We start from the raw sequence: 27,173 nt of genomic DNA, 5'->3' as shown, positions 1-27,173 counted from the left end.
CCCTTGCCGGTCTAGGAATGGTAGAACGATGGGTTCGATGACGGTTTGGATGTATCGTGCACTATTCAGTGTCCCCTCGACGATCACCAGTGGTGTACGGCCAGTGTAGGAGATCGCTCCCCACACCATGATGCCGGGTGTTGGCCCTGTGTGCCTCGGTCGTATGCAGTCCTGATTGTGGCGCTGACCTGCACGGCGCCAAACACGCATACGACCATCATTGGCACCAAGGCAGAAGCGACTCTCATCGCTGAAGACGACACGTCTCCATTCGTCCCTCCATTCACGCCTGTCGCGACACCACTGGAGGCGGGCTGCAGGATGTTGGGGCGTGAGCGGAAGACGGCCTAACGGTGTGCGGGACCGTAGCCCAGCTTCATGGAGACGGTTGCGAATGGTCCTCGCCGATACCCCAGGAGCAACAGTGTCCCTAATTTGCTGGGAACTGGCGGTGCGGTCCCCTACGGCACTGCGTATGATCCTACGGTCTTGGCGTGCATCCGTGCGTCGCTGCGGTCCGGTCCCAGGTCGACGGGCACGTGCACCTTCCGCCGACCACTGGCGACAACATCGATGTACTGTGGAGACCTCACGCCCCACGTGTTGAGCAATTCGGCGGTACGTCCACCCGGCCTCCCGCATGCCCACTATACGCCCTCGCTCAAAGTCCGTCAACTGCACATACGGTTCACGTCCACGCTGTCGCGGCATGCTACCAGTGTTAAAGACTGCGATGGAGCTCCGTCTGCCACGGCAAACTGGCTGACACTGACGGCGGCGGTGCACAAATGCTGCGCAGCTAGCGCCATTCGACGGCCAACACCGCGGGTCCTGGTGTGTCCGCTGTGCCGTGCGTGTGATCATTGCTTGTACAGCCCTCTCGCAGTGTCCGGAGCAAGTATGGTGGGTCTGACACACCGGTGTCAATGTGTTCTTTTTTCCATTTCCAGGAGTGTATTTAAAAGGATGTTGTGGTTCATACAATCAAATGCCTTTGACAAATCACACAAAATACCTGCTGCTTGTAACTTGTTATTGAATGAATTAAGTACATTTTCACTGTAGGTGTAAATTGCCTTCTCGATATCAGAACCCTTCAGAAATCCAAACTGTGTTCTCGATAATATGTTATTTGTGGTCAGATGGTTGAGAAGCTGCCTGTACATTACTTTTTCTAAAATTTTTGAGAATGGTGGCAAAAGTGAAATCGGTCTGTAGTTTTATGGTATCTCTTTATCCCCTTTGTTGAATGCAGGCTTAACATCTGCATATTTTAGCCAGTCAGGAAATGTCCCAATTATAGTTGACTGGTTACACAAGTAACGTAGAATTGTACTAAACTCACAAGAACATGCCTTAATTAACTTTGTTGATATTTCATCGTAACCACTAGAATGCGTTGTTTTTAAAGATTTTATTATGGAAATTATTTCTTTTGGTGACTGACAGGGTAAGGAATGAGGCGATTCTCCTCATAACTGACGAGGAAAGGAATATATGGGGAATGGGAAAAACTGACAAGAAGAAGGGACAGGATGATAGGACATGTGTTAAGACACCAGGGAATAACTTCCACGGTAAAAACTATAGAGAAAGGCAGAGATTTGAATACATCCAGCAAGTAATTGAGGACGTAGGTTTGAGTTGCTGCTGTGAGATGAAAAGGCTGAGGCATTCGTTGTGTGAGGCGTTCCTCAGTGGGCCGAGACGCTACTGAGCAGGTGCTGGTACTCACGAGATGGCGAGCAGCAGCTCCTGCCGCTGGTGCTCCTTGGCCTTGATGGATCCTCCCTCGGCCAGCGCCGTCTGCAGCTCCCTCTGCAGCACCCACAGCTTCCGCCGCTCCGCCTCCAGCAGAAGGCTCGTCACCTGCAACAAGGCACGCACTCACTCACCACCACCAGGTACAGCCGCAAGCATCCAGGGGCCCTGTCAAGTTCTGTACTGCACGGTGAATGCTCGATAGAAACGAATGTAACATATGGTGAGACTCCGAGGGGACATGAATGTGAGGATACCGTTTGGTCTCACACATCAGGGCTGTCCCAGAAGTACTCGACCTAACGAAATTTTGGGAAAAAACACATTTATTTCTCTACAGTCTCTTTTCAGCTCGATGTACTTTTCCCCGCTATGTTCAACAGCTTAGATAGCCCGTTTGTAATTAGAGCCGTCGAGCTGTGCAAAATAGTCATCAAGTGCACACTCTACCCCCTCATTCTCGGCATATCTTTCTCTACCAAGTCATTTTGTAACGCCGGAAATGCATATCCTCCTATTTCCATCTATTGTACTATAAATTTGTTTTGCTTATTTTTGTTAACTGAATATATGACATTTCTGTGTCTTTACATATTGTACTTGTTTTACTATTTGTACAGATATATTTATGCATTTATGTCGATGTATAATTGGTTTGTTTCGTAAATATTATTTGTATTTTTACGCTGGGTCTTGCCTAGGGAAAACTGCTATCGAACGATTACATCGATAGGTCGTGTGAAGAATCAAAGTGTGTAGGATCTTTGGTAGTGTTAACTCTGCCGCGTGGAGCGCGGGCAGGGCAGTTGGAGTCTGGCTGGAGTAGCGAGTGGAGCAGGTGTGTGGTGTGACGCTCCCGCGAGTTGCCGCGCTTTCGGGGTTTAGCAGCATGTAATTGCGCTCGACTTGCGATGATAGTTTCTGACATGGTGTCGCGGACGGGAAGCATTAGCTGGCGCACATCAAGAGCCCGTTTCGTCTGGTGACCGTGTCGAGAAGAAGGCGCGCCAACATCCAGCTTCTGCAACAGCGACGGCCGACAATGAGTGACTGTCGCCACATCCTCGATCGACGGCTTCAAACCTTCAATCAACCAACAAGGAAGACTGGAAGCACGTAAAGTTTTAGAACTGTATGGCAGACCTCAGCTTTTCAAACTTTTAAAATTGTTGCATCACAAAATTACAGCTACTTAGCATGAACCTTTGTTGCTCATTGTCCCAATTGCATTACCAAGCAGGGTCCCTTCCTTTTCCGAAATGAACCCGAGTGTCGTTGAAATTCAGACGCCAGCATTAAAGTACAATCATTCCATTTCACTGTTTTAATTTCAAAGTTCAGTTTAAGTATTCATAGCTGGCTACAATATTTAGATTACGCAAGCACAAATTAAGAGTGCGAGTTTTGTTACCGTATTTTAGCTTACCTGTGACTGCAGCTCAGCTTGGCACGTACTAAATTTTACTATTGTTAATTGTTCAGAATCATTTAATTCAAGTTCAAAGCTAAATCTCTTATTTCTAAATTGCGTAGATTCAAGTAGCTTTTGAAATGATTGTTGAGGTAGTCCAAGACTAACCGTATTTTACTGAATTTCGATGTGCTTAAGAAAGAAAGCTCACTATTAATTTCAGTCACTAAATTAACTTTCAATTTTCCGGTTTTATTAATTCTTTTGCTAAATTAAGTCAGAGTGTAGCGAAATTTATTACTTCTGACAAACTTTCAGTTTTCACACTACATGTGTCAACCTTCAGTTGCCACGCTTCTAGTGCTAATTATATGTATAATAACCTTTCTTTTTCAGTTACTATGGTAATTGTCCATAGGACTGGCGACCGTAATTTTCCCCAAATCTCAAATATCTAATTACCGCTAGTTAATTGTTAACGTAATGGCCGCACATTTACTTTCTTTATTAACTTTACCCCTTTTCAAAATTAATTTCCACCAGTTTTATTTGCATTTTTCCTTTCGTTTAGATGTAACCCTTTCCTCCCTCTTTACCGACAGATTAACTTCGGTGACGATTGCTTTTCCCAAATTTCCATTAGGTACACGCGGTTTAATTTTTCACTGTCATTAAGGTCGATAAGAGAGGGGGAGGTTACAATTTCTTCAAGTTTGGAAACAGAAAATAATCAGAGGGGGATAGATCTGGGGAATACGATGCATGAGAAAGCAGTTAGTGCCTTAATTCATTGATGTCTCCCATGGCTATAATGGATGTCTGAACTGATGTACTGTCGCGATGAAGAAAAACTTACTTCGTCTGCTTCTTCACTTATAGGATTAGGCTTATAGCCTCTTCGTCTTCACAAAAGTCACTTTTTTCTTGGTCTTCCTACACGTCTCTTTCCTGAGTGTCTATAGTTTATGACACGTCTGACTGTTCTTTTCGTCCACATTCTTTCAATATGCTTCTTCCATTTTGTTACCCTTCTTGTATTCTTTCACTCGTGCAGAATATATTAATTAATTCTTTTCTTATTTCATAATTATTTATGTGATCTTTCAGGGTACACCCTTTTTTTTTAATCATCAGTCTACTGACTGGTTTGATGCGGCCCGCCACGAATTCCTCTCCTGTGCTAACCTCTTCATCTCAGAGTAGCACTTGCAACCTACGTCCTCAATTATTTGCTTGACGTATTCCAATCTTTGTCTTCCTCTACAGTTTTTGCCCTCTACAGCTCCCTCTAGTACCATGGAAGTCATTCCCTCATGTCTTAGCAGATGTCCTATCATCCTGTCCCTTCTCCTTATCAGTGTTTTCCACATATTCCTTTCCTCTCCGATTCTGCGTAGAACCTCCTCATTCCTTACCTTATCAGTCCACCTAATTTTCAACATTCGTCTATAGCACCACATCTCAAATGCTTCGATTCTCTTCTGTTCCGGTTTTCCCACAGTCCATGTTTCACCACCATACAATGCTGTACTCCAGACGTACATCCTCAGAAATTTCTTCCTCAAATTAAGGCCGGTATTTGATATTAGTAGACTTCTCTTGGTCAGAAATGCCTTTTTTGCCATAGCGAGTCTGCTTTTGATGTCCTCCTTGCTGCGTCCGTCATTGGTTATTTTACTGCCTAGGTAGCAGAATTCCTTAACTTCATTGACTTCGTGACCATCAATCCTGATGTTAAGTTTCTCGCTGTTCTCATTTCTACTACTTCTCATTACCTTCGTCTTTCTCCGATTTACTCTCAAACCATACTGTGTACTCATTAGACTGTTCATTCAGTTCAGCAGATCATTTAATTCTTCTCCACTTTCACTCAGGATAGCAATGTCATCAGCGAATCGTATCATTGATATCCTTTCACCTTGTATTTTAATTCCACTCCTGAACCTTTCTTTTATTTCCATCATTGCTTCCTCGATGTACAGATTGAAGAGTAGGGGCGAAAGGCTACAGCCTTGTCTTACACCCTTCTTAATACGAGCACTTCGTTCTTGATCGTCCACTCTTATTATTCCCTCTTGGTTGTTGTACATATTGTATATGACCCGTCTCTCCCTATAGCTTACCCCTACTTTTTTCAGAATCTCGAACAGCTTGCACCATTTTATATTGTCGAACGCTTTTTCCAGGTCGACAAATCCTATGAAAGTGTCTTGATTTTTCTTTAGCCTTGCTTCCATTATTAGCCGTAATGTCAGAATTGCCTCTCTCGTCCCTTTACTTTTCCTAAAGCCAAACTGATCGTCACCTAGCGCATTCTCAATTTTCTTTTCCATTCTTCTGTATATCATTCTTGTAAGCAGCTTCGATGCATGAGCTGCTAAGCTGATTGTGCGATAATTCTCGCACTTGTCAGCTCTTACCGTCTTCGGAATTGTGTGGATGATGCTTTTCCGAAAGTCAGATGGTATGTCGCCAGACTCATATATTCTACACACCAACGTGAATAGTCGTTTGGTTGCCACTTCCCCCAATGATTTTAGAAATTCTGATGGAATGTTATCTATCCCTTCTGCCTTATTTGACCGTAAGTCCTCCAAAGCTCTTTTAAATTCCGATTCTAATACTGGATCCCCTATCTCTTCTAAATCGACTCCTGTTTCTTCTTCTATCACATCCGCCAAATCTTCACCCTCATAGAGGCTTTCAATGTATTCTTTTCACCTATCTGCTCTCTCCTCTGCATTTAACGGTGGAATTCCCGTTGCACTCTCAATGTTACCACCGTTGCTTTTACTGTCACCAAAGGTTGTTTTGACTTTCCTGTATGCTGAGTCTGTGCTTCCGACAGTCATATCTTTTTCGATGTCTTCACATTTTTCCTGCAGTCATTTCGTCTTAGCTTCCCTGCACTTCCTATTTATTTGATTCCTCAGCGACTTGTATTTCTGAATTCCTGATTTTCCCGGAACATGTTTGTACTTCCTCCTTTCATGAATAAACTGAAGTATTTCTTCAGTTACCCATGGTTTCTTCGCAGCTACCTTCTTTGTACCTATGTTTTCCTTCCCAACTTCTGTGATGGCCCTTTTTAGAGATGTCCATTCCTCTTCAACTGTACTGCCTACTGCGCTATTTCTTATTGCTGTAGCTATAGCGTTAGAGAACTTCAAACGTATCTCGTCATTCCTTAGTACTTCCGTATCCCACTTCTTTGCGTATTGATTCTTCCTGACTAATCTGCTCCTGGGTACGCCTTACAATCCAGTATCTGATTTCGGAATCTCTGTCTGACCATGATGTAATCTAATTGAAATCTTCCCGTATCTCCCGGCCTTTTCCAAGTATAGCTCCTCCTCTTGCGATTCTTGAACGGGGTATTCGCTATTACTAGCTGAAACATGTTACAGAACTCAATTAGTCTTTCTCCTCTTTCATTCCTCGTCCCAAGCCCATATTCTCCTGTAACCTTTTCTTCTACTCCTTCCCCTCCTTCACCCATGACTACTAGATTTTCGTCCCCTTTTACATACTGAATTACCCTTTCAATATCCTCATACACTTTCTCTATCTGTTCATCTTCAGCTTGCGACGTCGGCATGTATACTTGAACTATCGTTGTCGGTGTTGGTCTGCTGTCGATTCTGATTAGAACAACCCGGTCGCTGAACTGTTCACAGTAACACACCCTCTGCCCTACCTTCCTATTCATAACGAATCCTACACCTGTTATACCATTTTCTGCTGCTGTTGATATTACCCGATACTCATCTGACCAGAAATCCTTGTCTTCCTTCCACTTCACTTCGCTGACCCTACTATATCTAGATTGAGCCTTTGCATTTCCCTTTTCAGATTTTCTAGTTTCCCTACCACGTTCAAGCTTCTGACATTCCACGCCCCGACTCGTAGAACGTTATCCTTTCGTTGATTATTCAATCTTTTTCTCATGGTAACCTCCCCCTTGGCAGTCCCCTCCCGGAGTTCCGAATGGGGTTCTATTCCGGAATCTTTTGCCAATGGAGAGATCATCATGACACTTCTTCAATTACAGGCCACATGTCCTGTGGATACACGTTACGTGTCTTTAATGCAGTGGTTTCCATTGCCTTCTGCATCCTCATGTCGTTGATCATTGCTGATTCTTCCGCCTTTAGGGGCAATTTCCCACCCCTAGGACAAGAGAGTGCCCTGAACCTCTATCCGCTCCTCCGCCCTCTTTGACAAGGCCGTTTCTTAAAAATTTCATTTCAGCTGATTGTATTCTTCTTTGGTCTTTCTTAGTTATTGTCCAGGTCTCACTTCCGTATGTGAGCACAGTTGTTGCCATTACATTGTAGAGCTTTGTCTTCGTGTCATTCTAGGTTTTATTGCTAATGTTCTATATACAGTGCCACCTATCATTTGAAACTTATTTAACTCATTGGAAATGTCATTATCATGTTCATATCTTACATCACATGCTAATACTTGAATGTAAGATAGCTGGTTAAGCATCATTTTAAAATGGTTCAAATGGCTCTGATCACTATGGGACTTAACTTCTAAGGTCATCAGTCCCCTAGAACGTAGAACTACGTAAACCTAACTAACCTAAGGACATTACACACATACATGCCCGAGGCAGGATTCGAATCTGCGGCCGTAGCGGTCGCGCGGTTCCAGATTGTAGCGCCTAGAACCGCTCGGCCAACCAGGCCGGCATCATTTTAAAACGTACTCTGTATTTTCCGTTAAAAGCCATTACTTTGGTTTTATTTTCAAGTTATGGAGTTTTCCTATTGAATCCCAACCATGTAGAGCAAATTGTGAATTATCCTTTGTCTTATGTAAAATTATTGTTCATCAGCATAGAGCACAGTATTTAAATGTGTGTTTCTAGGAATTGATTTTACTCCTGGGTTGACTTCTTTATTCCATTGACTAACAATGTCGTCAGTATGTACATTAAATAACGTGGGCGAAGAGTGCACCCTTGTCGTAATCCGACGTTTTTGCTATTGGTCCTGTTCTCTCCTTAAAATTTCGTTATTTAAACACAGACTTTTTATGATTTCTATTGCATCTTTCGGATAATCCTCGTCTTTCCATTATATTCCGCAGCATATAACCTATTGACTCTATCGAATTCTCTTTCATAGTGTACAAATGCAATATGAGTCTGCAGATTGTGTTCTCGTCTCTTCTCATTCATCTGAGCCACTATTGTAGTAATCTCACTGCATGATCGTCCTTCTATAAAACCAGCTTGTTCCTCCGGTAAGAGGGCGTCAGCTATTCTTTTCAGTCCGTTGTTAACTGTTCGTGCACATGATAGCCACTGTTCAATAGAATTATTCCTCTACAGTTTTTACAAGCATTTATAACGTCAATTTTAAACATTCATTTAATAAATGTAGCAGCCTCAGTTCTAATATTAAACCTCCAGATATGGTAAGTTCTGCATTCATATTACCGTATCCTGCTGCTTTTCTATTCTTCATCTGCTCTAATGCCTCTTGTATCTCTTCCAATGTAATGTTGTCTCCTTGCTATATTTCATCACCTTTTTCTTTTTCCTGGTTTATTTTCGTTAGATCAATGTGATCAATTTTTTCGACCCGTAATCCCCCGTAGCTCTTTGTCAATTGCATGTAATTGTGTAGAGTCTTCCTCCTGTTAGTTAAGTGATTTCAGGAGTTTACAAACATTCTCTTGTCTATCGTGTAGATCATTTTCAATATTTGATATCATTCTATCCCAAGATTCTTGACGAGCTTCTCTCACTATTTTCTTAACATAGTTACGTTTTAGTTTATACCGCGCTTTCGTTTCGTCTATATTGTCCTGGAGGTTTGTAAAGTAAGCTTTTTGTTTCTCTTTCATTGCATTTTCTATGTCTTTATTACAAATCTTGACACTTTTTCTCCTCCCCACATTTCTTTTTCCTCCCTCTTGTTTCCGCTTGGATTACACTTGCTTTTATGTTTTCCCGTCCGTGTTTCTATTGTTTTCTGTGGATTTATTTTGTAAATAATGCATGAGTCACTGTTGTAATAGACCTCTTATACTCTTCGCAATAGTTTGTTTCTTCAAGCTAATAATGAAGTTTACTTGGCTGTCACCAGGAAATAATCTGACTCTATGTCGCTATCTCTATGTACTCTTACACCTTGTTCCAGTCCTCCGAGTTTTCTGTTTACTATGACGTAGTATGCAATCCTTGTGAATGTATGAATAAGTTAATAACGAGTTAATAATGAGTTAATAATGAGCATCAAACATCAAAACCGATTCAGGGCTGTCGTAGCGAGATTGAATTTTGTAAACTTCAAATCCTCGAAAAATAAGTGAAAATTATACCTATTCAAAAAAGCAGATAAAAATTCACTTGACTTCTTCCTGAGATACAATCTCTACTCATTCCAAATTAATAACACAAGTGTAGACCAGATGTGGCTTACATTCAAAGAAATAGTATCGGTAGCAATTGAGGGATTTATACCAAATAAATTAAGAAACGACGGAGCTGATCCATCTTGGTACACAAAACGGGTTAGAACACTGATGCAGAAACAACGGAACACACATGCCAAATTTAAACAGACGCAAAATCCCCAACATTGGCGATCTTTTACAGAAGCTCGAAATTTAGCGCGGACTTCAGTGCGAGATGTTTATAACAGTTTCGACAACGAAACTTTGTCTCGTAACCTGGCTGAAAATCCAAAGAGATTCTGGTCGTATGTGTAGTATGTTAGGTGCAAGAAACAATCAATGCCTTCTCTGCGCGATAGCAATGGAAATACTATCGAAGACAGTGCTGCCAAAGCAGAATTACTAAACACGGCCTTCCCAAATTCCTTCACCAAAGACGACGAAGTAAATATTCCAGAATTCGAATCGAGAACAGCTGCCAACATGAGTATCGTTGAAGTAAATATCCTCGGAGTAGCGAAGCAACTTAAATCACTTAATAAAAGCAAGTCTTCTGGTCCAGACTGTATACGAATTAGGTTCCTTTCGGAGTATGCTGATGCATTAGCTCCATACTTAACAATCATATACAACCGTTGGCTCGACGAAAGATCCGTACCCAGGGACTGGTAAGCTGCAGATGTCACACCAATATTCAAGAAAGGTAGTAAGAGTAATCCACTAAATTACAGGCCCATATCGTTAAAGTCGACATGCAGCAGCATTTTGGAATATACAGGGTGTTTCAAAAATGACCGGTATATTTGAAACGGCAATAAAAACTAAACGAGCAGCGATAGAAATACACCGTTTGTTGCAATATGCTTGGGACAACAGTACATTTTCAGGCGGACAAACTTTCGAAATTACAGTAGTTACAATTTTCAACAACAGATGGCGCTGCAAGTGATGTGAAAGATATAGAAGGCAACGCAGTCTGTGGGTGCGCCATTCTGTACGTCGTCTTTCTGCTGTAAGCGTGTGCTGTTCACAACGTGCAAGTGTGCTGTAGACAACATGGTTTATTCCTTAGAACAGAGGATTTTTCTGGTGTTGGAATTCCACCGACTAGAACACAGTGTTGTTGCAACAAGACGAAGTTTTCAACGGAGGTTTAATGTAACCAAAGGACCGAAAAGCGATACAATAAAGGATCTGTTTGAAAAATTTCAACGGACTGGGAACGTGACGGATGAACGTGCTGGAAAGGTAGGGCGACCGCGTACGGCAACCACAGAGGGCAACGCGCAGCTAGTGCAGCAGGTGATCCAACAGCGGCCTCGGGTTTCCGTTCGCCGTGTTGCAGCTGCGGTCCAAATGACGCCAACGTCCACGTATCGTCTCATGCGCCAGAGTTTACACCTCTATCCATACAAAATTCAAACGCGGCAACCCCTCAGCGCCGCTACCATTGCTGCACGAGAGACATTCGCTAACGATATAGTGCACAGGATTGATGACGGCGATATGCATGTGGGCAGCATTTGGTTTACTGACGAAGCTTATTTTTACCTGGACGGCTTCGTCAATAAACAGAACTGGCGCATATGGGGAACCGAAAAGCCCCATGTTGCAGTCCCATCGTCCCTGCATCCTCAAAAAGTACTGGTCTGGGCCGCCATTTCTTCCAAAGGAATCATTGGCCCATTTTTCAGATCCGAAACGATTACTGCATCACGCTATCTGGACATTCTTCGTGAATTTGTGGCGGTACAAACTGCCTTAGACGACACTGCGAACACCTCGTGGTTTATGCAAGATGGTGCCCGGCCACATCGCACGGCCGACGTCTTTAATTTCCTGAATGAATATTTCGATGATCGTGTGATTGCTTTGGGCTATCCGAAACATACAGGAGGCGGCGTGGATTGGCCTCCCTATTTGCCAGACATGAACCCCTGTGACTTCTTTCTGTGGGGACACTTGAAAGACCAGGTGTACCGCCAGAATCCAGAAACAATTGAACAGCTGAAGCAGTACATCTCATCTGCATGTGAAGCCATTCCGCCAGACACGTTGTCAAAGGTTTCGGGTAATTTCATTCAGAGACTACGCCATATTATTGCTACGCATGGTGGATATGTGGAAAATATCGTACTATAGAGTTTCCCAGACCGCAGCGCCATCTGTTGTTGAAAATTGTAACTACTGTAATTTCGAAAGTTTGTCTGCCTGAACATGTACTGTTGTCCCAAGTATATTGCAACAAACGGTGTATTTCTATCGCTGCTCGTTTAGTTTTTATTGCCGTTTCAAATATACCGGTCATTTTTGAAACACCCTGTATATTGTGTTCGAACACTATGAATTACCTCGACGAAAACGGTCTATTGACACACAGTCAACATGGGTTTAGAAAACATCGTTCTTGTGAAACAGAGCTAGCTCTTTTTTCACATGAAGTGTTGAGTACTATTGACAAGGTATTTCAGATCGATTCCGTGTTTCTGGATTTCCGGAAGGCTTTTGACACTGTACCACACAAGCGGCTCATAGTGAAATTGCGTGCTTATGGAATATCGTTTCAGTCTCTAAGCTGGTCTTAGGCTGTGTTCCAAAAATGACCATCGTTTTGCAGGACAATGCTCAAGCACGTACTGTGCAAGCTGTTACTGATTTGTTTGACTGATGGGGCTGCTAAGTGCTATACCCCCTACTGCACACCCGTGACTTAAGCCCTCGAGAGTTAAGCTCGATTTCTAAACTGAAGGAAAAACTTCACGGCATTCCCTTCAGAACTGCTAAAAATTCGTCGAGCAATAGACCGCGCAGCTCGAACTGTCAACACAACTGGAACTGCTGAGAGTATCGTACGAATTCTACATCGCTGGCAACGGGTTATACACAATGCTGGTGACTAGTTTGAAGGTCAGTAAAACTTCGAAACACGTATCTATTTTAAACGAGCTGTAACTAAAAAGTTGCCACTATTAAAGTTCCTACCCTCGTATATTCAAATCCGAATTTTAGATGCGTTTCACCTCTGGTTCGAGCCTTATTCATGTACCTAGCACAAAGTGGACATTATAACCTTTAATAACTAACTGGGACCATACCATGAACTATCCATAATTAAGTAATACCGTTTCTCATTCGCAAAGAAGAATGTTCTAATTTGTGATTTGCATGGCTGCTTCACTGCCTTCTCGAGTTAGGGCACCTGACTGATATTTTTAGCCTACTGGCATGTCCATCCGTCTAACGCCTCCGAAACGCCTGCCGCCACGTGAGGCGGCATCCGGCCGTACTAAGGAAACAGGTGGGGTTGCAGTCCTCCACTCCAACGGCGCTGCCATTGGCGCATGTGCCATCATATTGCCCCTTAAACGACGTGGCGTTTCTTACCCACTTGACGACTATAAACAATTAAACCCAGAGCCCATAAAAATTAAATCACGCCACAATCCATAAAATGGATCATACCAATAACAGCGGTGAAATGAACTGACTGCATTCCTTACCAGAAGACTGGTTCTTGAGTTGTAAAGGCATTAGCCGGCCGATGTGGCCGAGCGATTCTAGGCGCTTCAGTCTGCAACCGAGCGACCGCTACAGTCGCAGGTTCGAATCCTGCCTCGGGCATGGATGTGTTTGATGTCCTTAGCTTAGTTAGGTTTAAGTAGTTCTAAGTTCTAGGGGACTGATAACCTCAGATGTTAAGTCCCATAGTGCTCAGAGCCATTTTTTGTAAAGGCATTATGTTCCACGTATTAATAAATAAATGGAATCATTAATTCTACGTACGCTGTTTATTAGTAAATAAAGTTCACAGAAATCACAACTGTGAAATCCAAAGTAACAATCATCGCCAATGGTGTTTCATTGCTGCCTACGAAAGCACGCAATCACAAATTCACATACTGCTGGTCACATGCCCTGCCCCGTTGTTAAATTCAGAACGGCCTGTGGCATCCCTTAAAAATCTATAAATACATATGCTTCTACCTACCATATTAGGGTAATGAGGTCACAAAACCAAAGTAAAAACTTAGAGGGTGATTCAGCTGACCCTACATGTAGGCTTTATACAACCTCTAATGCCTTCAAAAACTACGTGTGAGATTTTCATATTCTCTCGCTCACTACGCGCGAACTAATAATCTTAAAGCAAAAGAAACAGTACTTTTTCGTAGGAAATTTAATGTAATTAAATTTTGTACTGCGATGCGTTTCCCGCAGGAGCTCCAGTTTCCGAATTAATCACAGAAAACGTACAAAAGTGACTTTCGAACGCGTCTTTCTTGAAAAACTCAAAACCCTGACCTCCAGCAGAAACATATCCCAGTAGAAAATTTTGACTACATTACATTTCCTACAAAAAAGTCCTGTTCATTTTTTTCTGTAGCACTAATAGTTTGTGCGCAGCTAGTGAGAGGATATGAAAATCTATATAATCCAGGGGCAGCTGAATCCCCTCTGTAATGTTGTTAGTAGAAGTAAGCTACCTTGTAGTAAGCAATATTTTAATTTTTAATACTTTTAACACGCAAGAGATTGTCACTTGCATATTAAACCAGTCGTAATGTTAACAAATGTAGTAGCAAGTATAAGAAACAATTGTTCCTTTCATGACTCGCTCTGCCATCTTAGTAAAATCAAATAAACGTAATTTTTACGAACTTCAGAAAGACAGTGAAAAAATCTGTGAAGTGTCTCATATTAATGGAACAGTGTCATTCCAAAACTGGTTTTAGATTTTGTGAGACTGATATATTGTTACAGATAAATCTGATTAGGACTGTGGTGTAGTGGTTATGATACTAAACTGTTGCATCTTGGGTCGTGAGTTCAAAACTCACCTGGACTGTACAGTTTTAATTTCTATATTCGGTTCGAGTACATTCTAGAAGTATCCACAAATGTCAAGAATTATTGTACTGGAATGTTCTGTAGCTGTATATATACTGTATGTGTTCTGGCCGGAGGCAGTTCGCTCCGCGCTCTTGTATGTGCAAGTGCTGAATAAACCTTCGTTAAGTAAAGTAAGTGTTCGCTGTTCATCTAATTACACCTTCTTCTACGTGACATTACTCTGGTGGAGACGCCGGGTATTGGAACTTCTGATAGCGGTCATTATCGACGACACAGTGGCTCCCATCAGGCCACGACAGGGCCGCCGTTTACGTGGCGAGAAACACGAGTTCGAGCCATATTCAACAGATAGTAGTCTATCGGAGACACAAGAAGAAGAGGACGTTACGATGACAGCATCTGTGTGCCACCACGTGAGACATCCTTCCGGGCTCTCTGGTGACGATGGCAAGATCCAAACAAGTGGCTGTAGGTATATGAGCGTACAGCCAAATTTAACACATGGGGTGACACCGTGTGTTTGGCTAACGTATTTTTCTACTTGGAGGGCACTGCCAAGCAATGGTATGAGAACAACGAGGAGAAGTTCACAAGCTGGGAAGTGTTCCAGGCGGAACTGCGCAAGTATTTCTGCGACACACAGCGACAGAAGTGCAAGGCTGAAGATAAATTAAAGTGCAGGGCACAGCGTCCAGGAGAAAGTACAGCATCCTACATTCAAGACGTCTTGGAGCTGCGTAAAATAGTGGATCCTCGAATGAAGGAGGAAGATAAGGTTGCACATCTCATGAAGGGTGTTGCTGAGGATATGTATCAAGTCCTACTCCTGAAGGAGGTTTCGACAGCAGACGACTTCATAAAATGGTGCCAGTATATCGAGACAATGCATCAAAAAAGAATTACACGCAAGAAGTTTGAACGGCTTCCTAACGTCGTATCGATGACCGTACTGGAGGAAGCAACTGATTTCACAAGTTTTCTTCGTCAGATAGTGAGAGAGGAAGTTCAAAAGGCACTTGGATTGCACGGCGAGCAAAAAAAACCGAGACGCTTCAAGAGGTCATAAGGCAGGTAGTGGAACAGACATTGAACCCAATCTCTCGTCCTTCATTTCCGTTTAAAACGGTGAAAAAGTCGAGACCCAGGTGGAGTTAAGTTCCTACAATGCCGCATGAGGAACCTGTTTGAGCACCAAGGAAGACTGAGGTCGGGAGAACCAAGGATTACCAACCAGTATGTTTTCACTGTGGACTACAGGGACATGTGGCGCGCTATTGCCGGGAAGGCGGAGGATATTTGATGACACCCGCGCCAGAAAACGGCAGACGCCAACTCCGGTACGACGAAGATGAACAAGAAGATGTGGGTGCAGGACGACGCAGGTCACCATCGCCTCAAGCTAGCCGCTGTAGAGGACGCTCCCCAACACGCCAATCTAGGTCTCCATCGCCGTTTAGAAGCTCCAGCCGATCACCTAGCCGCAGCAACCTGGAAAACTAAAGGGTGCGACCTTCCTTGGAGGTGAGACCGCCGAAGAGAAAAATCCTCCTCCGTCGATCACTACAAAAATGATGGGAAACTACGTCGACATCCTCATGGATGGCAGACCTGCCCAAGCTCTTGTGGACTCTGGAGCATCATATTCAGTCATTTCGGGGAAGTACCGTCGCCAGTTGCAGAAAACCATATTCGTCGACAAAAAAACATCTCTGCTGAAGGTGGCTAATGGGAAATATGTAAAACCTACAGGAAGATGTACCATTCGTGTGTGTATAAGTGACCATACAAAGCCCTTAGAATTCATCGTCTTACAAGAGTGTAGTCATGACGCCATCTCGGATGGGACTCTTTAAAAGATTCTCAGGCAATTATAGACTGTGATCGCTCGAAGATTATGCTAGACGAGATGAGGTACTGTGGACAGGAAGATGTGTGTGGAGACTGTGTGCTGGATGAAGTGATCATTCCTGCAGTCAGCGCTAGAAAGGTAACTGTCATGTGTCATGCCATGCATCAATCAACCCATGGATCTTGTAGTGGAATGTAAGAGAAGTATACCACTGAAGAATAACTCGGTCATCCCAGCCTCTGTCGTCTCATTTAAGAACGCATTCGGTTAATTGTGGATAGTTAACTGTCGCCGAGAACAGCAGATCTTTCCAAGACGCATGTGCGTAGCAAACGCTGAGCCGTTAATTGCAGAACAGCTGAGCGTCACAGAGCCTGCCATGCCGAGTCTGTGGGCGAAATTAGCACTACCACTACGAGAGATCTACTAGCTCGACTATCACCAGATCTCACTAAGGAACAACAGAAGAAGCTACTTGCCATTCTTCAAGAGTTCTCTGAATGCTGCAATCCACAGGTGAAGAGCAAATTAGACAAATCTACGGTGAAGAACCGCATTAGCACTGGAGACCATCAACTAGTAAGCCATAGAGTAAACCGTGTGTCAGCAACGGAACGTCGAATAATTCGCGGCGAGGTAGAGAAAATGATGAAGAATGACATCATTCAGCCTTCGCAGAGCCCATGGTCGTCACCAGTGGTCCTCGTCAGGAAGAAGGATGGCAGTTGGCGCTTTTGTGTTGATTACAAGAAGCTTAATAAGGTAACTAAAAAGTACCTTTACCTCTTCCACGAATTGACGATACACTAGATTGTCTAAAGGGGGCTAAGTTTTTATCAGCCATGGACATGTACTCAGGATACTGGCAAATCGAAGTAGAAGAGGCTGATCGTGAGAAAACTATATTCATCACTCCTGAGGACCTGTACTAGTTTAAGGTAATGCCGTTTGGTTTGTGTAATGCACCAGCAAATTTTGAACGGATGATGGATAATCTTCTAAGTCACCTGAAGTGGACGATGTGTCTTTGTTATTTAGATGACATTATAGTGTTCCCAGCGACATTTGATGAACACAAAAAGACTGACGGCCGTTCTTAAGTGTCTCCAACAAGGCGCACTGAAACTTAATCCAAGAAAGAGTCTCCTTGGAGCCAAAGAAGTTCTAAGAAGATCACCGCCAGGGCGAGAATCAGTCATCAGGAGTCGGAGTATGCACCACCGATGACGGAGCAATGTCGCAGCAGAAGCTGAGTAGCACCGTGGTGTAGTGGTTATGATACTACACTGCTGCATGGAGGGTAGTGAGTTCAAAATTCATTTGGAGTGTAAAATTTTAATTTATATATTCGGTTCGAGTACATTCTAGAAGTATCCACAAATGTCAAGAATCATTGTACTGGAATGTTCTGTAGCTGTATATACACTCCTGGAAGTTGAAATAAGAACACCGTGAATTCATTGTCCCAGGAAGGGGAAACTTTATTGACACATTCCTGGGGTCAGATACATCACATGATCACACTGACAGAACCACAGGCACATAGACACAGGCAACAGAGCATGCACAATGTCGGCACTAGTACAGTGTATATCCACCTTTCACAGCAATGCAGGCTGCTATCCTCCCATGGAGACGATCGTAGAGATGCTGGATGTAGTCCTGTGGAACGGCTTGCCATGCCATTTCCACCTGGCGCCTCAGTTGGACCAGCGTTCGTGCTGGACGTGCAGACCGCGTGAGACGACGCTTCATCCAGTCCCAAACATGCTCAATGGGGGACAGATCCGGAGATCTTGCTGGCCAGGGTAGTTGACTAACACCTTCTAGAGCACGTTCGGTGGCACGGGATACATGCGGACGTGCATTGTCCTGTTGGAACAGCAAGTTCCCTTGCCGGTCTAGGAATGGTAGAACGATGGGTTCGATGACGGTTTGGATGTATCGTGCACTATTCAGTGTCCCCTCGACGATCACCAGTGGTGTACGGCCAGTGTAGGAGATCGCTCCCCACACCATGATGCCGGGTGTTGGCCCTGTGTGCCTCGGTCGTATGCAGTCCTGATTGTGGCGCTGACCTGCACGGCGCCAAACACGCATACGACCATCATTGGCACCAAGGCAGAAGCGACTCTCATCGCTGAAGACGACACGTCTCCATTCGTCCCTCCATTCACGCCTGTCGCGACACCACTGGAGGCGGGCTGCAAGATGTTGGGGCGTGAGCGGAAGACGGCCTAACGGTGTGCGGGACCGTAGCCCAGCTTCATGGAGACGGTTGCGAATGGTCCTCGCCGATACCCCAGGAGCAACAGTGTCCCTAATTTGCTGGGAAGTGGCGGTGCGGTCCCCTACGGCACTGCGTATGATCCTACGGTCTTGGCGTGCATCCGTGCGTCGCTGCGGTCCGGTCCCAGGTCGACGGGCACGTGCACCTTCCGCCGACCACTGGCGACAACATCGATGTACTGTGGAGACCTCACGCCCCACGTGTTGAGCAATTCGGCGGTACGTCCACCCGGCCTCCCGCATGCCCACTATACGCCCTCGCTCAAAGTCCGTCAACTGCACATACGGTTCACGTCCACGCTGTCGCGGCATGCTACCAGTGTTAAAGACTGCGATGGAGCTCCGTATGCCACGGCAAACTGGCTGACACTGACGGCGGCGGTGCACAAATGCTGCGCAGCTAGCGCCATTCGACGGCCAACACCGCGGTTCCTGGTGTGTCCGCTGTGCCTTGCGTGTGATCATTGCTTGTACAGCCCTCTCGCAGTGTCCGGAGCAAGTATGGTGGGTCTGACACACCGGTGTCAATGTGTTCTTTTTTCCATTTCCAGGAGTGTATACTGTATGCGTTCTGGCCGGAGGCAGTCCGCTTCGCGCTTTTGTATGTGCAAGTGCTGAACAAACCTTTGTGAAGTGAAGTGAGTGTTCGTCATTCGTCTAATTACACCTTCTTCCAGGTGAAAATATAAAAAGGTATGGAGAAATTAACATTGTGCTTCATAATTTATTGGTATTAATTCTCCTGTTGTTTTTGGGATTCATTTGAATGTGCAAAAATTATCTATTATCCTTTGACATTAGTTGAATGAACTTTACTTTTGAAAACATCATTTAACTTGATTCTGATACTGCATAGCAAATTTCTTTGTTAGTATGTATTACAATATTGTAATTAGCCAAAGAAGTAAGTCCCTGTGAAATCTATTATCTTGTCGTGATCTTTCGCTCTTATATATCCTCAGTTTAATGTTGAAAAACGTGGGGTAACGGATTTATCTTGTTTCAGCATTCGAAATATGGATCTCTTACATGAATCTGAAAATACAGTTTCATGGGTTTGCTTGTAATCTACGGAATCAACAGTCAGCTTTGTTGTATTGATTTTAGAAACGTCTCTTGTAACTTCCTTGCAGATTAAAACTGTGTGCCGGACCGAGACTCGGACTCGGGACCTTCGCATGTTTCGCAGGAGAACTTCTGTGAAGTTTGGAAGGCAGGAGACGAGGTACTGGCGGAAGAACGGTTGTGAGGACGGGTCGTAAGTCGTGTTTGATTAGCTCAGTCGGTAGAGCACTTGCTCGCGAAATGTATAGGTCGAGAGTTCGACCATCTGTCCGGCAAACAGTTTAAATCTGTCGGAAAGTTTCATATTAGCGCACACTCCTCTGCAGAGTGAAAATTTCACTCTAGAAACATGCCTTGTCATAGCAAAAATAGAATTTACGTAACATCAAGTTAGGTTAGGATCTGAGAGTCTTTTGCAAGGTGTTTGCTTCAATAATTGATAATCGATTACTTAAATTATATATCAAAGACGGGAGATGTTTCTTTTTTCAGCCTCTGCTAGAGGCGAAAATAAAAATGAGTTTGGATACACAAAGTGTTCTTGTTCATAAATTACACAATCGTGTTGAAAGATAGTGAAAATACTCACGATGGCTATTGAGACATTTATCATTTCAGTAACGGGCTACCACATTTCCTACCAAACCTGATAACAAATCTGCGGCCTATTCGTCGAGCCATATCGTAACAACCTGCCGTTTATCGACCTAGCAAAAGCGTTCTCTTTTTTAAAGTGGTGTGATATTCCTGAAATCCTCAAAAATTAAGTATGCACTACAAGGAAAGACAGGTTATATAAAATCTGTACGAGAACCAAGAACAGAATGAACGAAGAGATATCTCATCGGATTAAGATTGGTGTAAAGTAGGTATGTAGTCTGTCTCTTTATCGTTCAACCTGTATGTCGAAGAAACATGTGAGGAATGAAGGTTTAGAAGCGGGATTGAAATATAGGCTCAATTATAATATTAGCTGATGACATTGGTATCGTTTGGGTAGTTGACGATGAATGGAATCAACAGTCTACTGAAGACAGAATATGGACTGAGAGTTTATCAACGGAAGACGAAAGTATTAAGAACCAGGAAAATGAGGTTGAAGATACACTTATTATACAAATTGGGGACCACATAGAAGACGAACTAAGTGAACTTTCGGCGTGGGTACCGAATCAGATCAGTAAACCAGTTAGAAGACTGAATTCCCATGTATATAGAGGGTGAAGTTACAGTAAACAAAGAAACGTCACTTGCAGTTTTTTCCACACGAAAACATGTCGCTTACGCCCGGTGAGGTTCGCCGAGTAACTTCGACAGTCAAACTAACGCCCTCCTTTCGCTTGGTTCACTGCTGAAAATTTTCCTCTATTTTTTGGCAAATAATATTCGGTTAGACGAAGCACTCCATAAAATCTTTACAAAATATGTAAATAATCGTCGGACCCAGGTTAACTCGTAGCACTTCACTGCTATGTTAGTGAAACCATTTTATTCTAAAGCTGTACGGACAACATGATGCAAATGATCACTGCCCTTTAGGAGTGTGATTACACTCAGACAAGTTCAAGATCCGCCCACTGGAGCGCGAACATACAATGCAAATCTGTTTCCAACCTGCCACTAGCTCTCTGCAATGTCGTCGGCAGTCTCACCAAAAGAGAAAGAAGGTAAGACCAAACTGAAACACTTCGGCTTCCACAGTAACAATTCCTATCTAAATAAACCCATCCACGACCCTTTTTATAAGCAGCATCTCAAACAGCTTTATCCTCTACCCTTTACTTCTTCACATGTGACTGTCGATTGGTTTGATGCTGTACCCGTCATTCCTGGCATCCGTACGTAACTATGACATCCATCATACTTGGCGCTCTTTTCTTCATATTCTAGTCTCTGCCTGCTATTTTAATTTCTCCCTTTTACTGCTCCTTCCAGCGCCAAAGTATTTCAGGATGTTGTAGCTGATATCGTACTAATCTTTATGTTAGGGGTCTTTCAAAACCTTGTCTCTTTACTTACCATTTTCAGTCCTCAACTGAATCAGGAATTCCAGGACGTAAAGACCTAATGAAAGAACATTCGTGTCGAGACGCTTGTCCTGGGTGTACGGCGGTTTTCCGGAGAGTGCTGAGGCCGCGGGTACTTTCACTGGCCCAGCTCAGCCCACAGGCGTAAGCTGCCTTGTACGGCGGTCGCTGACCACTCTCTCCGGAGCGAGCACTGTACACTATATACATATAGATAAACATCAGGCACGCAGTACCGACTGCGCATGCGCTGACAGTCGTCTTGTTCCACGCCAGGCTCGCATCTGAGCTGTGGGAAGCAGCGGAACGATTCACGTAACACGAAATAAGCCAGCGTCCCAGTGTAGTAACAGTATAAGTCACTGGTGTTCCTCAGGTTTTCATACTAGGTCCACTTCTTCACTTAACGTGGGTTAAGGGGTTACATTTCACTGTGGCAGTTGGTTTATTTTCTTTCTGAACTCTGCCCTTGCTCATTTTGTTTATGATTCCTCTCCTGTCAATTACTGATGCTTCCTTGATTATCATTAGTTTTATGATACGTTGGGTGAAGTTCATGAAGCACGTTTGACTGTACAGTCACCGCTGCTTTAGTTTATTATTTTGTTGGGACCGATTCTTGGATTATGACAACAAAATTATGCCACGAGATTTAAATCATACTTCGACTTGCATCAGTGCATCAGTCTTGGACGGCATTCGCTACTTGCAAATTGCTGTTCAGTAGTTCTGTTACACTCCACCTGACACGGGGCCGTAAAATTCAGTACTCTACTCCGTTACTATTCAACTGCTTCCTCCGACCGACGGTTCCCGACCGACGATATCTATAGACAACGCTTTAAGTAATGCCGAGCTCGCTTACGCTCAAAGCAACAGAGTTTCTCAGCCACACTTCATTGAGGTTGCATGTGTTCTCGTAGCGATCGAGATGCAGCGATGCTGATCTCACAAAGTACAACCCAATATTAATTAAACGCGTAATCTGCTAGAGGAGAGTTGGCTGTGTGCTACCGGCTCCTAATTTGTACTATAACAATAAAATTCATGTCTCTTTTACTATCTGACATTCAGTGAGCTCAGCTTCAAGTAAGTAATTTTCGGAACTGTACTGTCGTCTATGAGTTCTGTGCGTTGAGGAATAGATCACCTGAAGACAGAGTTGATTTTGTTGTAGTTTTCATGTAACCTTCTGTGTACCTGGCGAAGAGAATTACTATTCTAAGATAAGTGGCAACATAAAGATTTATTTATTTGTGAATATAAATGGCATTATGCTAGTTTTCAGACATTAGAGGATCTGCATTCGTTGTGGTTCGTTTATAGGAAAATGAAAAAGGCAAAATGGCGATGTTGTCTTATTATACCGCAGTATGTTTCGAATAGAGTACCGATAAAATTTAATAAAAGTTCTCGTAAATTAGTTTAGCATTACTAGTGCAACACTATGTTCAGAAATGATGAACTGAATTTTGTAATGAATACTTTATGGTAAGATATAAATTCAATAATTATTTTGTGTTAGAGTACGGTAATAGAAAGTCGTTAAGGAAAGAAAAGCACAAATGAACTGAATTTAGCTGTAACGCCATTTTAAAGTGGAGATCGTAGGTTAAATGTGTTTCCAAGTATAAAGCATGTTCCCGAGAGAAGAAAATAAAGGCAACGGGGATATAAAAATTTTCGGCTGTAGTCATTTTCCAACGAAGTCGATAGATTTAAGCATGTCGAACGTAAGGAAAGTTGACTTCGACATTCCGGAACGAAACGGATTGTGCCATAACTTCAAAGCACAGGAAACCATGGCGGGCAAAACGTGGATAGAAAATGTCCAAGAAATATCGCCGAATTCGAAGGAAACGATGAAAGCTCCAAAGAATATTTCCAGGGTTGGCTTAGGAGCCTGTGAGCTGATGAACCAGTCGTTTAAAAAAAAAAAAAAAAAAAAAAAAAAAAAAAAAAAAAAAAAAAACTAACCGAAACAAAGCAGAGGAAATCTAGAATACAGCTTCACGTGTAAAAGTTAAGTGTTTTGGAGACTCTGCAGGGAAGTCACCATAGAAACTCACTACTAAAATACAGCATTGGTATCGGGGGTCGTGCGAGGAGAATCGAATGGAAGAAATGATCAAATGCATGAAATGCACAATGTGGACTCACGCACAGTGTGCAGCGGCGAGGAAAGGAATGAAAAAGTAGACACTTCAAAAATAGTTTTGCATCACCCCGGTTCCCACAAGATAGACGTTGACTGTGGATATTGTATCACGGACATAGTCCCTTCGACTGCTCAGAGATGTCACTAGATCCGCCCAAAGATGTAAACAACCACGCATGAGCAACGTCTATTAGACGGAGGGGGTCCGACAGCCGATCAGTTCCAGTCAGTCCACCAAGGAGGTTCACGGCTCGTGTTGTCTGTAGTTCAACCATGTCTAGATGGCCAATACCGCGGCTCGACCGCGTCCGCTTTGTTACTTTGTGCCGGGAAGGGCTCTGAACAAGGGAAGTGTCCAGACGTCTCGGAGCAAACCAAACCGATGTTGTACGTACATGGAGGACATACAGAGAGACAGGAATTGTCGATGACATGCCTCGCTCAGGCCGCCTAAGTTCTGCTACTGCAGTGGATGACTGCTACCTACGGGTTATGGCTAGGAGGAACCCTGACAGCAAACGCCACCGTGTTGAATAATGCTTTTCGTGCAGCCACATTACTTCTTGTTACGACTCAAACTGTGCGCAATAGGCTGCACGATGCGCAACTTCACTCGCGACGTCCGTGATGACAGCATGCAGCGCGGTAGAGAAGGGCCCAACAACGTGCCGAATGGACTGCTCAGGATTGGCATCACGTTCTCTTCACCGATGACTGTCGCGTATGCCTTCAATCAGACAATCGTCGGAGACATGTTTGGAGGCAATTCGGTCAGGCTGAATGCCTTAGACACATTGTCCAGCGATTGCAGCAAGGTGGAGGTTCCCTGCTGTTTTGGGGTGGCATTGTGTGAGGCTGACGTACGCCGCTGGTGATCCATCGTGCACATCTTGTGAATGACTTCCTTCAGGATAACAACATCGCTCGACTAGAGTTTCCAGCATGTTCTCCACACATGAAACCTATCGAACATGCCTAGGATAGATTGAAAGGGGCAGTTTATGGACGACGTGACCCACCAACCACTTTGAGGTATCTACGCCGAATCGGCGTTGAGTAGTGGGACAATCTGGACCAGCAGTGCCTTGATGAATTTATGGATAGTATGCCACGACGAATACAGGATTGCATCAATGCAAGAGGACGCGCTACTGGCTGTTAGAGGTATCGGTGTGTACAGCATTGTGGACCACCATCTCTGAAGGTCCCGCTGTATGGTGGTACAACATGTAATGTGTGGTTTTCATGAGCAATAAAAAGGGCGGAAATGATGTTTATGTTGATCTGTATTCCAATTTTCTGTACAGGTTTGGGAAATCTCGGAACCGAGGTTATGCAAAACTTTTTGTGATGTGTGTAACAGCGAAATGCCCACAAATGGTGTAGTAAGAACAAAAATACGGAACAATTCCTTGAACATAGACTAGTACATATCTTTCAGGTCAGGGGCATAGTTTATGAGAAAAAAGTGGTAAATCTGGATACCAGGTTACTAATTTGTACCACTTGCAGATGTTTACAAGGTTACGAGTACTGTGTTTATTTTTCCCAGTATTTCCAGTATCAGATACACAGAACAACATCCAAGTGATGATAGTGTTATTGCTTAAGTAATTTTTTAACTTACTGTTTACGCGATAATAAATGATATCTCAGAAGTGGTGATCTCATCTAACCCCAAGATAGAAGGAAAACTATGGGACCCAGAGCATCAGACTTAAAAGTTCTTGGCTGATGCATAACTTTTGTCCTGTCATTTTAGCGTAATGGCTCAGTTGTGTTATAATGTATGTAATTTGTTAAAAATGGGCATTGACGTAATTGTACATTAAGCTATGGACCGATACCTTAAGAAGATATATGATTATCTTTGACTTGTCATCAAGTTTTATCTATGCATTATCATCTTTGGGAATCAGTTATGCACTTAAAATGGCCTTATAACGCAAAACCTAGGTTGTGCAGTAACATTAATAATAAAATTATGAAAAAAGGAAAAAACCGTTTTTGTTTAGTTAATTTACGATGCTTTAACAAGAACCAATAGTTGAAATTTAAATGAAGAAGTAAATTCACCTATTGAGTCCAAGCAGTTGTCACTCATAAAATCTTTTAATTTGTTTTTAAATGCTGTTTCGCTGGCTGCCAGACTTCAAATACGGCTTGGCAAATACCAAAGATTTTTGGCAGCATAATTCACCACTTTTTGTTCTATAGTCAGATTTAACCCAGAATAGTGAAGATCATCCTTTCTTCTAGTGTTGTAGGTATGATCTTTGCTATTATTCTTGAATTGAGATGGATTATTAATAACAAATTTCATAAGTGAATACATGTATTGCGAAGGTACTATGAATATTCCAAGTTCCATAAATAAATGTCTGCAGGGTTATCTTGGGTGGGCGCCAGCTATTATACTGATTACATGCTTTTGAGCAACAAATCCTTTTTCTGTTAATGATGAATTACCCCAATATATGATGCCATATGAAAGTAGTGAATGAAAATAGACATAGTAGGCTAATTTACTGCTACGTTTATCACCAGAATTTGCACTAACCCTAATAGCATAAGTAGCTGAACAGACACTTTTCAGCAGATCCTCAATGTGTTTCTTCCAATTGAATTTCTCATCAATACACACACTTGTTTGTTGGGTGTGATTACTATACTTGTATCACCAGCAAAAAGAACTAGCTTTGCATCTTCATGAATGTAGTGTGGCAAGTTGTTAATATATATTAAGAACAATAACGGACCCAAGACTGAACCCTGTGGGATACCATTCTTGATACCTCCCCAGTTAGAGGGCTCTGCTGGTTTTTGCAGAATATCTGTACTGCTAATGTCGGCCTTTTGCATTGTGAACATGTGTTCAGCGACGTTGTTAAGTAATTTTACGTGTTTCAGTGTTGCATTTGGTAAAAAGTGTAGAAGAGGTGGCGTCCACCATTAGTTTTCCGGCTTCGACCAGTCAGAATAAATGAGGTTACTTCTCGTTGGTGTAAGATCTAAAGACCGCTGGAATTTTAAGCCTGACCATGGTACGATGACAGGAACTTAGTTTCGTGATGGCTGGGTGTTGTGTGAAGTCCTTAGGTTAGTTAGGTTTAAGTAGTTCTAAGTTCTAGGGGACTGATGACCACAGATGTTAAGTCCCATAGTGCTCAGAGCCATTTCAACCATTTTTGGAACTTAGTTTACGTTCTGCAACGCGTTATAATATAGCATTTCTAAGCTCGCAAGTGAGCTTGCTTAGTTTTGTAATTAACTTTGGTTAATACTACCATTTGCTTCACTTATTTTTACAAAAGTATTCATGGGATTTTAGTAATTTAATTTTTCGCT

At 43.1% G+C, this 27,173-nt stretch overlaps 1 protein-coding gene across 1 annotated transcript in view; it reads right to left on the bottom strand.

The window, feature by feature from the left end:
• Positions 1 to 27,173, bottom strand: part of LOC126240398 (class E basic helix-loop-helix protein 22-like) — a 1,429,918-nt gene that overhangs the window by 938,394 nt on the left and 464,351 nt on the right. The window contains exon 3 of the mRNA XM_049947922.1: positions 1,736 to 1,869. Within this exon, the coding sequence (XP_049803879.1) occupies positions 1,736 to 1,869 (134 nt within the window). The remainder of the gene's footprint in view (positions 1 to 1,735; positions 1,870 to 27,173) is intronic.

Source organism: Schistocerca nitens, chromosome 1 (genome assembly GCF_023898315.1).
Source record: "Schistocerca nitens isolate TAMUIC-IGC-003100 chromosome 1, iqSchNite1.1, whole genome shotgun sequence".
NCBI lineage: Eukaryota > Metazoa > Arthropoda > Insecta > Orthoptera > Acrididae > Schistocerca > Schistocerca nitens.
Note: the sequence above shows the minus strand (reverse complement) of the source record. Positions and strands in the feature narration are given on the sequence as shown.